The sequence below is a fragment of the Mytilus californianus genome, unplaced genomic scaffold, assembly GCF_021869535.1.
Source record: "Mytilus californianus isolate M0D057914Y unplaced genomic scaffold, xbMytCali1.0.p SCAF_3, whole genome shotgun sequence".
NCBI lineage: Eukaryota > Metazoa > Mollusca > Bivalvia > Mytilida > Mytilidae > Mytilus > Mytilus californianus.
Genome location: NW_026262679.1, coordinates 94,762,823 through 94,776,613, shown reverse-complemented (window position 1 = coordinate 94,776,613; position 13,791 = coordinate 94,762,823). Strand labels below are relative to the sequence as shown.

The window sequence follows — 13,791 nt, the reverse complement described above, 5'->3', positions numbered from 1 at the left end:
TATTTGATCAATTAAACTGGCAATGATTAGTCTGGGAATGAAGAGGTCACCTTTTGACCTACATTTTTGTAAGTCTAAGGCTTGGACTAATAATATTGTATACTGTACATGTCCCAGCTTAGCGGTACATACGATTAATAATTATCTGGTATTTATAAGACTTGTAACTTCTTCAGATGTCTAAAATATCTGGGATTTAAATATAGGGGGCGCTCTTGAGAATAAGAATTAGTGTCTTTTAGGGGGTGAGCACCTGATAATAGTATTTTTTATCGACGAAATTCAGAGGCGGTTCATGAGACATGCCCCCTCCTTTTTTACTTTGTATGTGGTTTGGTTTGTTTTTTTGGTGTGTTTGTATTAAATTTTATCACTAATTTGATTTTATTCTTTCTCTTTAACTTATCAAGGATTTATATGTCTTATATATCTCTTACTATATAAATCCTTGCCCTTATCAATACGATATTACACATAACGGTAGTTTTAATACCAAGATTGAACCTAAATAACGTATAATAGTCCCAGCCTCATCTTCGCTAGCCAATGGGGACTGATCGTAACCCTTGGCTAGCGAAGATGTCCCAGCCTGAGACTAATGATTAAATGCAATTCTGGAACAGGATCAAGTAAAAATTAAAATTAACACACACTCAGACAATTATTTTATACAGAATAACAAACAAACCTACCACGAAATTGTTCTTACAATTTACCAAAGAAAAGAAGAAAAAAAATCCAAAATGTCATTTATCATTAATACAATGTCTTTTAAAATCTTTTTAAAAATGAGTTATTTCCCTTTGTACAGAAATGGATTAATTCATCAAAAATTGAATTATTGGAAAGGGCTATAACTGACTAACGAGAAAAGCTAAAATCGTGAAAATTGAACTTGACCTTCATTTAGTCACAGGAAACAACATATCTAAATTTGAAAAAATTTCTTCAAAGCGTTTTCATGTAAATGAACGGACACTGTTTGGCAGCCGCCCGCCGTACATCGCCAAATCAATAACCGATTTTTACTTCGAAAATCCGGTTAAAAACGATTTGTGTCATAAAATTTTTCCTGTAGGCTGCTTTTTTGGTGGGTAAGTAGACAAACAATTTAAATATTATTTTTTGGCCCTAGACACAGGCTTCTTATATTGTGTTTTAGATGTAAACTTTTAAGCTATTGAAACGAGTCTTTTTCATGATAGGACGTATAACTTCAATTAGTCATATGTGTTCTGGTCATGTGGAGAAGGATGACTTCATCTTTTTAATTTTTTATGAGCTCAATTAGTCATGTGCACTTGTCACACTTTCCGTCAAATCTACACTTATGCATTTTAATTGAGCTCATGCATCGCTTTATAGCAATAAATTGATTTTTTTGTATGTTTGACGAGGTTGATCAGATTACCGTGGCTTAGAGATCAAAATAAATTGTGTAACCTAGGACGGTTAAGTAGTTAAATAGATTGTAATTTCTAATTCTACATTTGACTGATTAATCTGTAACCATGTCAGCAGTTGACAGGACCATATAAAACCTGATACATTAAAAATAAAATTCTAAGGAATTTGTCATCATTTACCTACATAAATTATTATTTGTAAGCTAATGTGACAATAACGGCGCGATAACCATGAGTGTACATATTTATTGGTTTAGTTTTAACATATTTTCATATTAACATACAAATTAGGATAACGTATTATACACAAGGATTTGGAAACAATACCCCGGAAAAGATTGTCCCTTTAAAAATCGGTGGATCCAGGATAAGGCGAAGAGGGCGTATGTCCCACCTCCTTTGAACGCCATTTTGTTTGAATCTCGTGTTTCTTGCGATTTATTCGAATTTCAGGACAAAATCGTCCAAATGTTTTTCGCCTAGCTCTGCTCGGCGGTATATCTTCAATTATCTGGAATTACGCCCCGCTTTCAAAAATCCTTAATCCGCCCCTGTTAAAAGGAAATAAGGAAACTACTGCTATTGAAATTTTACACAGTAAATATCGTCAGCTCTTTTCTACCACAAGAATAATCTTTACTTTCCGTGAGAATTTCTATTATAAGAATGTTCATTGAGACTACTACAATCTATACAAGTCTGGCATTGAATATTTGTCCCTTGATTCAATTTCTACCACAGTAATAGTATTTTGGTATTTTAATTTAATTAAATCACATTACATTGATTGATACCCGTGACAGGCACACTGTTACTTTTGAACATAATTCTTAGAGTTAATAATTGCATTGAAAGATTGACTAATTAGTTGCTTAAAGTGAAGTGGCAAGTATTTCATGCATATTCAGGGCGAACACAAATTAAGACTGATAATCCAATAGGTAGAATCGTCATTTGGGGTGTCGACCGGGTTTGCCCTGTTTTGTAATCGCCTGATATATATGAACCTTGCCGCTTGCCGTTCAGTATTCTTTCTAGCTTGTTGGTATCTACTGTATATTCTATCGTTCATCTTTTTAGTGAAATGTATGCAGTTTTCTTATATTCCTGCGAGCAGTTCATTAGGTCCCTTCTTAAAAAAAAACTAGGGTCGAACAGGGACAGTCTATACGTTATACGTTATCATCGCTATTTTACGAAATTTTCCTTTGATCTTACTGACTGATAATTTCCTTTATCAGCACAGTAGAGTGATATGAAAAATTATCGCTAGAAACTAAGGGCGCATGGCCGTTGACAATGAAATTAACAACGTCGTCATAGGTAAAATAGCGATAAACAGATTATCGTTGGTCATCTCAACTCGATTGCTTTTCTCACTTTCGCCTTACCGGCTCAAGCGAGAAAATCAATCTCGTTGAGATGACCAACGATAATCTATAAGTATAGACTGTCCCTGGGTCGAATTTGTATTTTTGTTTGGCTACATTTGTTATGTGCGTGGTCCAATTCAGATCTGCTGATAGTTCATTCTTAGATGTGGGTTGTTTTTAACTTGTTGGAGAATCATGACCATTGAGCGTATACTATCTATGGCTTTTCTGTTTGATGCTCGGGATGTAGCATATTTTTTTTGCATTAAATCGCATTTCCCAGTTGTTTGCTCAAACATCTAAGTTTGCTTGATCTTACAGTGTTTTGTGGTCTTTTGCTGTTTGGATGGCTCTGTACACTGCAGAGTAAACCAACTCACCAGCAAACAGTCGTACTGAAGATTTGACGGCGTCTAGACTAGTAAGAAGTCATGTATATGTGACATATAAAAAATAGTAACATAGAAAGAGACAGACAAGGTAACCCACGGACCCTTCAAAGACTTGTTGCACGTGCTCCTCAACGTGCAGAGGGTGTGACGCTATCCATACACAAGGCTTTGGATTAAACACTCCCATCCAAACCAGGAGCCAGCAGGTTATACATCCCGAACAGCCAAACGAGCACAGAGGTTTGATACCACCGAAAGGCGAATGGAGTTATAAAGAAAAATCACCAAAGATACCAGTCTTATCAATTTGTACACCAGATGCGCTATTCGTCTACACAAGACTCATCAGTGACGCTCAGTGAATCAAACTTGTACAATTCCTACCATGTCATGGTATTTGTTGTGTCATCCTGAGACTACTTTAACACAGTGTTATAGTAGTCTCAGTGTCATCTAATGTTTAAACACAATTTATTAGAATTTCCCATATTATAAGAAAGTCCATTCATAACCAAGACCTATCATAATCCATAAATAAAATGCCTAAAAAGGAGGCCATGCATTAAGTATAAACATTGCATTGACAATGAAACGAATTCTTGATTAAAGCCATCCACGAGCCGGTTATTTGAGCCTTAGAACATACTCACCCATTCTCGTCCAATTGAAAATCAGTATTTTCCCTACTATTTTTCATAGTATATGGCTTTCTATGCACTATAAAATGCTATACACGAATAACTTTTCATTGCAGATTAATTATGAAAGTTAACTCTTAAAAACTGCCCAAACGAAGTGTACAATCCCCAGTACATGGCTTTTTTCAAACTCATAGGTCGAAAACAAACTGACAATACCATGACAAATAAACAAAAAACGACCAAAAGACAAACAACAGTACACAAAACACAACATGTAAAGCCAATCAAAAACCGAAGTGATCTCAGGTGCCCCAGAAAGGTTAGCAGATCCTGCTCCACATGCGACACATCATAATAGCGGATTGATAATCGACTCTTATCTATTAACCTCATTTGTAAACCAAGAAGTTGTTAAATCATTTCACGCAGAGACATATATACACATGTATATATGTCTCTGTTTCATGTGATCAAATCTTCCATTGATCAATATGCTTCACTTAAATGGGCCGAGAAGTCTTTCTTCTCATGTTATTCAATGACCACAAACGTTATTTTGTACAACAGCTACTCATCCCTATTCCTCAATAAAACCAATAATATAAAATATCAGTGCAGATTATTATATTTTATTTTTGCAGATTAAAAATATAACACAAGATTCATATATATATATGTCACTGCTGACACTTGAGGAACAAGGTAATTTCAGAAGCAGCAACACTAGTAAAAACGTTCCTTCATTGGATTTTATTCTCTTACTTCACTCAGTTATAAACCGACCGGTGTGTTGCAATTGAAGACAATATCTCTTAAAGGAGTAATTTGACAATTTCGGACCCTCGGAACAATTTGGTAGATCTTGATGAACTGGTCATTTTTGCAATTTCCATTTTTCCTTGAGCTCTTACAGTTTTTAAGATATATGACTCATATACAAGCCAAAAGCAGCAAAGAAAAACACATTTCAAGGGCAACAACTCTATGAAGAGTCATCAGATATTTTCAACTTTTGAAGATGATTGTAATTTATATGTCTCTGGTCTGGCCAAACCAAGTGAAATTCGTCAGAACATACATTTCAGGTGCAATAACTCTTGATATAGCCAGTCACAAATAATTTCAAATCAATGGAGATTTTGTATACCTCAACAAGGACATCATTATAAACTTTTAGATTTTCTATATCTCTTATAGGTTTTGAGATAAGAGCAAACACTGCAGTTCAGTTTTTAGCATCAACAGCACTGGTTGTTTTATGAATCAAGACCTCTGATACAATTTATTAACTACTGAGATACAAGGGATATTCAAGCCGTGAAAGCTTGATTCCAAGCTGTTCAGTTGTCAAGAGGACAAGATTTTCCAGTGTTCTATTTTTAGAAAAGGCTGCCATGTTTTGTTGTTGAACGAAAAACTTAAGATATAAATTATATACTCTTAATATCACAAGATTCACACAAAGTTTGGTTGAAATCTCTTTAGCTGTTTGGTGGTTTCAGAGATGATTTTTTTGAAAGTGTACGCCAATGAAGGACAACTGGCCAAGTAATCACAATAGCTGATGTAGACCTTCAGACCAGTGTGCTCAGAAAACTCAACAAAGTTTGATAAGTAGTTGAAGACTTTAAATTGATCTCTAGATATAATGTTCGTATTTATTTTAAATCTCTAGGAAGCCCTGTTTGGAACTTATATATTTTTTGTAAACCAGTATCTGCTTCTTTTCAACTAAAAGGAGTGTTGTTGGTGGAATGAACTTTAATTTTATGTGTACTTTTTTATAACATGTACATGTGTTCCTGTTATCTATAATCTTTTATAGAGATTTGTGGTTTTTTATATGATTTTGTTTGATGATCAATATCAACAAGGCTGATTGTAGACTGTCGAGTTCAATAAATAATTTTAACATTACCCCATGTTTATCTACCTGTATCAAGTCAGGAATCTTGTCTTTGATTATTTCTCTTTTTTTTATACTTATTTTTAGGTTTATTATTAAATATACAATAGTTGTACATTTGTAATAATTTATATTTGCTGTTTACAAATTGCATGGAATGATATCTTCCTAATATTCTGGGGCTAATAGCAGATCTTTAAAAGTTTCTGTTAAATTCATTTACAACCTAGACAAGAGACTATTTAGGGAGCAACCATTTAACTCCAAGGGGGGTTATGGTTTTTTGTCCAAGTCAAATTTTTTTTCAAAATTAAACACTATAAGGTATGGGGAAAATCTGGATTCAGAATATTTTTTTTTGTCATCTGCTTGACCATAATATTTTTTTTCATCAAATTGGGGATCAGAACATTTTTTTAGGAAAAACCCATAACCCCCCTTGAAGTTAAATGGTCGTTCCCTTAAAGCTTGACATTTTGTACAGAATTTTTATTGCTGAAGATCGTATGCTGTCCTCTAGTTGTCCCTCTTATTATGGTTTTAAGTTTTCTTGGGTTGCTGTCTCATTGTCATATACTTTCATCACTTTTTATTCATTCATTGATAAACAACTTGACATACTGTTATGTTTTAATCTTATTCATGTAACAACTTATATTGGTTAATATACAATGGTTGTTATAAGTTATATTTGTTGTGTACAATTGGCATTGCATTATACCATAGTTTTACTGGTGTTCATGGCAGATATTTGGTGGTCTCGGTTAAAATTTGGTTTTCATTTACAACTTGCTTCGGATTGGTAAATTTAGAGCTTGACATGCGGTAGACATTTTTTGTTGTTGACCGCTAGTGACCTCTAGATGTCGGTCTCCTGTAGCTATAATATTGGTTTGATTGCGATCTCATTGAAACATACACCCAATCTTTTTTTATTCACTCTTTGAAAAAAAACTTCAAATACTGTTATTTTTCTTAATTTCATTCATGTAACAACTTATATTGGTTTATATACAATGGTTATAATAAGTTATATTTGCTGTATACAATTTGCATATTTCACTTCATTAATCCATCAAACTCAACAAATTCTACTTATTAATTTCAATTGTAAATGTATTGTCACCTTCTACACAGCAGATAAGTTTTATTATCACTGAAACTACTATCCTCCCTACTGCCTGCATAACGGTCTGAATGGGGTATACAGAACAGAAAATAATGGGCAAAAAATACAAGGCCATAAAAATAAATAAGACAGAAAAATATGTAAAAAAATAAAGAATAGAGAATAATTGGGATTTTTCTCAAAATAAAAGAAAATTTGTTGATATTAAATACACGAACCTTCGGGAGTCAAAACACAGATCATGATTGCATTGAGTAAAAAATAATATCAGGTCATTATGTGTACTAATTTTATGCGTCTTAATTCATAAAATTTATTCAAAGAGAAATGTGTTTCTGATTTTTAAAACAAATGACAACTTTTTTTTTACATATTCAGTGGAGTTAATTATTTACATTTTCTTTTATCTGTATTAATTAATTACAAGAGATTAAAAAAATCTCAAGTAAATGGATAAATTTTCCCAGGTGCGACTTGCAAAATACTGTCAGTTAGTTAAGATATGGGAAGGTTGTATGTGTTATTTTGAAGATGAATGAATGTTATTGAATTACAATAATTAAACTCCTGTCAAGATTTTGATTTCAAACTGATGAAAGTAACTATGTTTTTATTATGTCATTGTGGTAAATTCAAATGATATACAAAAATGTTATGACAATGAAAGAAAGTATGGAATAAACTCAATAAACCTGGGCCTACGGTAATAGAATTTACTCAGTGCTCAAGAGTACAAAATCTGTGTTCAAACACCAAATCCAGTTTTAATTGGTTGAATTCTTAGTCTGAGTCCAATAAATGTACTCCAGATTTGTATGACTGCAAGGCCTTTTACTCATAGCACTGCAGAAGGTACGTTAGTATATCATTCAAAATCTACTTCATATTCCTGTTCTTCATCTTAAAGTTGCAAACTAAACAGACCTTTTGCATAAAATTATTAAAACATAAATAAATAACTCATTTTCATAAATATCAGGTAAAAAATTTCATCCTTATCCAAAGCATCAACTATTTCATATAAGTTCAACAATATTTTAATATGGTGATAGTAAAAAATATTAAAATTACAGATGTCCTCCTAAATGAAACTTTTTTCAGGACATATGCCAAATTTTCTTAAAAGGTATAATTTGTTGCGTTGGAGGATTAACGTATTTACAGTATATACATATTTGTTAACTTCAAACAAGCATAGGCTAGGACTATATACAAAATCTTGGTAATGGTTTTCACAACCAATGCAGTAACAAAAATAGGTGACTTAAACTGTGCGTGTTTTTCATGATTATTTCATGAAAGTGATCGTTCAAGACTCGTATAAACCAGAAGTCCACAGAAAAGTAACAGGATGAATCATCTGTTGCATTTTCAATATGTTGGGGGGAGGGGGGTTGGTCCTTGTAATGTCATGAAATTAAATGTTGGAATGGACACGACAGCAATATTTTCAGATGATATGGTAAGGACAAATTAGTTCCAGTACCAATAATATCCTTAATGTTTGGTATTTTCAATGGCAAATACTCAAATTTGCAAAAAAAAAATTTAAGGGGATCCTACCAGGAATATTTGATAATTTCTAGGTAATATTTTCTTCAAGTAAGAAATACTTCTTTTTTATGGGCAAAGTAGAGCTAGTAAAAGGAGATTGCCAATGCATTTATTAGCAATAACTATATTTCCTAGTCAGGACTTGTACTTTATCTGTGGACATACAGCTAGTGTGTTTAATATGTCCTGTTAGATGGAAATTGAACTGAGTTATCAAACTTTGATTATGAGCTTTTTGTTAAGATCTTTTTCCAAACAAAATGGAAATCAGCTCGCTCAACTCTTATTAATATCATGAACACAAAACATTGTCAAAATACAAAATGTTTCACTCAAATTAATACAGAAATTAATTCTACTTTAGATCTTGTTTTGTTTCATAAAGGATCTAAATTTCAGATTTTTATAATCATTTAAACTAAACAGGACTAAATAGATAGTTTTCAATGTGATATAATTTTAGTTGGAGTTGGGAGTTATTTCCCTTGGCCACTAAAATGAAAGTTGATAAAAATATGAGGTACAAGCAGGTCTGATAAGAGAATCTTACTAGATCATAGTAATGTATTATAGGCAAATGTAGATTGTTCAGAAAACAACATTTTTTTAAGTTTAACAATCTGTATAACAAGTTGTAATTGGTTAGTTTATGAAGGAATATGTGAACAATTGACCTCAAAAAATTTAAAAAAGGGAAATAACTATTACTCAAATTAAGTAAATTGAAAACTATCTTTATAAATCCTGTGAATAAAAAACCTTTTTCTTGAAATATTTTCAAACTTGATTATTTTCAGAAATCAAAAGTACAAAAAGCCAAAATAATTCCTCTAAAAGCAGAATATGTGTTTTCCAAAAACCTACATTTCTAAAAACAACACTGAAAAATAAACTGAGTTTAAGATAAAATACTGTTATTTTCATAGAACTTTGGTTTAAAAGGCTTCACACAATGTCAAACAATTCTCATACACCTGAAAAAAAAGTCAACAACTCATTCTAGAAATTCTAGCTTTAACAAAACAATTTAACAATATTTGAGTATCTTGAACACAGTACATTCACACAATAGCATAATGCAAGCTTAAAATGCATACATAATCTTTCTTTCATCAAAACTGGATGTTTTTTTAATTTCACTCTCAGTCTCTCCCTCTCTCTATTACTCTCTCCCTACTGTGGTCATGCCAAAGTAACATTTAAATTTCAACCCCAAATCTAATATTGAAGCAAATCCAACAATTTAATTCTCTGTTTTAGTTCAGGGAACAAAAAAAAAATGCTGAAACTTGAATATATCCAGTTTTTTCCAGCAAAATTATAGGGATTAAAATCTAAAAATTATATTGATATGACCAATGTTTTTCATTCATAACACCTGGCTAACAAAAACAAACTTATGCACCATACAATCAACAGAAATGCTTTGTAATATCACATTGTCAAAATCCTATTTGTGATAGACTCAGTCAGCATTCCACTGGAATTTCTTTACTGTCTCGCAGTCGTGTTGCCACTGCTGCCACCAGTGCAGCACCTTTTCCACTACCATCATGAGATAATTGTAACTGGAACTGCAAAATAATAAACTTTTAATTAATATATCCTCTTGTGGATTTGATTATTAATAGAATACTGTAAAATTTCATGAGGCGTTTAAATTTCATCTCACAGGAAAGTGAGAATCAGAGACAATAAAATGCAATAACAAATTTTTGAACAGGTTTGACCATAGAAAATTCATAAGTTACACTCTTCTAATATAAATCCATTAGTGGATTCCTCCTTATACTTTAACCACAAAAGTAACACTGCAATATCCATATCAACTTAATTACCAAAATCCCATTCCCTTCTGTAAATAAGACTTATGCTGGATCTTTTAAAGAAATCTAGAGACAAGACCACAAATATAATTTCAATTTGACACAAATGTTTTTTTATGTTCATATGATAAGGGACTTTCTGTTTTGAATTTTCCTTGGAGTTCAGTATTTTTGTTGTTTTACTTTTTTCTATTTTCATCTACTGTTCAATTTTGTCTATTCAAAAATTTGATGAAATATTCTTTTTACTTAACATTTAACAAACTATAAACAACCACAACCTCAGTTATCATCATCTTGGTATGATATTTTTAAAATGTTTTATCAAGTTGGTTTTTTTTCAGCAACTGGGAAAGTAATACTGTGTGAAAAATTTATTTGTTGGCATTATAAAAAATTCTGTTTGTACAAATGAAGTAATATCTATTAATATTACCTTTAATCTTGGTTTTACAATCCTGTTTGCACAACAAATGAAGTAGTATCTATTAATATTACCTTCAATCCTGGTTTTACAATCCTGTTTGTACAAATGAAGTAGTATCTATTGATATTACCTTCAATCCTGGTTTTACAATCCTGTTTGTACAAAATGAAGTAGTATCTATTAATATTACCTTCAATCCTGGTTTTACAATCCTGTTTGTACAACAAATGAAGTAGTATCTATTAATATTACCTTCAATCCTGGTTTTACAATCCTGTTTGTACAAAATGAAGTAGTATCTATTAATATTACCTTCAATCCTGGTTTTACAATCCTGTTTGTACAACAAATGAAGTAGTATCTATTAATATTACCTTCAATCCTGGTTTTACAATCCTGTTTGTACAAATGAAGTAGTATCTATTGATATTACCTTCAATCCTGGTTTTACAATCCTGTTTGTACAAAATGAAGTAGTATCTATTAATATTACCTTCAATCCTGGTTTTACAATCCTGTTTGTACAACAAATGAAGTAGTATCTATTAATATTACCTTCAATCCTGGTTTCACAATCCTGTTTGTACAACAAATGAAGTAGTATCTATTAATATTACCTTTAATCCTGGTTTTACAATCCTGTTTGTACAAAATGAAGTACGGTAGTATCTATTAATATTACCTTCAATCCTGGTTTTACAATCCTGTTTGTACAAATGAAGCAGTATCTATTAATATTACCTTCAATCCTGGTTTTACAATCCTGTTTGTACAAATGAAGTAATATCTATTAATATTACCTTTAATCCTGGTTTTACAATCCTGTTTGTACAAAATGAAGTAGTATCTATTAATATTACCTTCAATCCTGGTTTTACAAGTTCTTTCATTTTAAGACACATGAGATTATGGAATCGGGGATGAAATCTGTAAAGCGAGCCATCAACGGCAATTGTCATAGTGGGTTTGTTGATCTTGTTGATCAGAGTTGCAAGACCTAAAAAAAAGATCAACATGTGAATAACCTATCTATTATGTCACTGCTAAGTCCAACAATATGTCTCACTGCTTCCTCAGCATAAGGACCCAAATCATATATGAAAATCTAGAGTTATCTCTCTTTCATAAGAAAAAATAAATCTGATATATTGTGTAAATATTAAATCAACCACTGCATACCAGACAGTTCCGCTGTTATGCTTACTGGCATATTATTTTGATTTTTTTTAAACCACTGCTACAACTCACTTTTGATGTCATATATCAGCTATAACTAAGAAAAATACATGGAACTTTTATAATTTAATACTTCAACTGACCAGAAATTATTTTATTGCCTTGTGGACAAGCCAATATTTTGATTGATGATTAATACTGTAAATGTGTAAATTTTCGCATTATTTCATTAAATTTTGAACAGATATATCATGTTAAGGAGGGGTATTTGCGAAAAATACCAGTCGAGAGAATGTTAAATTTCGCGAGCCGTAAGGCGAGGGAAATTCATTCTCAAGACTGGTATTTTTCGCAAATACCCCTCAAGAACATGCTATATCTGTTTAATTACACCGAATGTTAACGTACAAAACGCATTGATGATCGTGACATAAAACGCATTGATGATCGTGACATTACAAGCGTCCAGTCGGATAGAGTATTTTTTGGCAAATACCACGGCAGAGAGGGTAAAAAAGGCATATCCTTTTTGCATATACCCCGGCGCTGTTTAAAAATGAACGATATTCATTTGATAAAAGTAAATTGGTGAAAAATACACTGGCTATCAACCAATCAAAACCCAGGATTCTTACATAAGGTGTAATTATGCAATAAATTAAACATCCCCACTGTAAAAAGCTTTTAGAATACAACAATAATGATGTGAAGTGCCAACATTGGTAATGCACAAAAAGTTTGGGTATCTAAATTGCAAAAATAATAACCCCCCACAATATCTTTGTCTTCAGTAACTTGCCATTGCCAACTTCAGTTACGCTTTAAACAGCTCAGTGCTTTTGAAAAATTCTTTCAAAACATTTTGTGGAAAACATGTCATTTAAAGATTTAGTTGAAAATCTAATACAAACCTGCTGCTGACAGGAAGGCAGCTCGTGCAGAGATTAAGGTACACACATATTTAACAATTTTACAATCTTCTGAACTGTATCCTTCTAATCCTAACTCATCTAATACTTGTTTTGTATTACGGAAGAATTCGTCATGATCACTAAAAAATATAACAATTTTAGTAAATCTGAGGACATGAATTCATTCCAAATTAGGAAAGGAATTTGTATAAGTGACTTGTCACTTGTTCTCCAATCCTTGCATTATGTAATGTATGGCTGTACTTGTTCATTAAATTGTTTTCTAAATAAAATATTGTTTATACTATATTTCAAATGTGGTAAAAACTAAAATCCAACAAGAATTATCTCCCTTTCTACACTTTTTCTGTTGTGCTTTATTTTATATGTCAATGTGTACTTTTGTGTTCCTGATTTAAGCCAAAGTAAACATTAAATGAATAAATGTAAATCATTTACCTCTCTATTTCTGACACATATTTTGTGTAAAATCGTCCTCGCACAAACAATTCACATTCTCGATCCACACCACTAAATAATAAGCCTTCCATTGTCAACCTTTCTAACACCAGACGTACAACCTCACCCATGTACATCCCAGAGATCATCTTTTCCAATCTATAATTTAAATTGTAAATGGTATAACGTATTAAGGGATATAATACTGTTAATTCAGAAATTATTGCAAGGTTTTTATTAATGCTAATAATACGGCAATAAAAAGATTGATTGATTGATTGTTGGTTGCTTAACGTCCAGTGGCAAGCAATAAAAAGAACTTGCGTTCTGATATCTGTATGCATATTTTCATGAAATCACAATAATTAATCACATTTTTGTCCATTCTTCAAATAAACTGCTTCGCTGAGCGCAGCTGGATACGCCCGAAGAGGTCCAACCCTGAACAGTTGGGGCAAAAATGGACACAATATTCAAGCTTGATACAGGTCTGAATTTGGATTGTAATTAAATATTTGATATATTATAGGTTTCTGAATAAATGTAGTCAAAGAACTTGAAATTGGTTATATGAAAGATTTCTTGCTGTTG

At 32.0% G+C, this 13,791-nt stretch overlaps 1 protein-coding gene across 2 annotated transcripts in view; it reads right to left on the bottom strand.

Moving 5' to 3' along the window:
* Positions 1 to 6,688: 6,688 nt before the first annotated feature.
* The window catches only part of LOC127735484 (hexokinase-1-like), a 39,964-nt gene continuing 32,861 nt past the window's right edge, over positions 6,689 to 13,791 (bottom strand). For both annotated transcript variants that reach the window (XM_052245662.1, XM_052245661.1), the window contains exons 7-10: positions 13,201 to 13,359; positions 12,742 to 12,881; positions 11,515 to 11,651; positions 6,689 to 9,975 (exon numbers count right to left, since the gene is read on the bottom strand). In XM_052245662.1, coding sequence (XP_052101622.1) covers positions 9,871 to 9,975; positions 11,515 to 11,651; positions 12,742 to 12,881; positions 13,201 to 13,359 — 541 coding nt within the window. In that variant the 3' untranslated portion in view covers positions 6,689 to 9,870. The remainder of the gene's footprint in view (positions 9,976 to 11,514; positions 11,652 to 12,741; positions 12,882 to 13,200; positions 13,360 to 13,791) is intronic.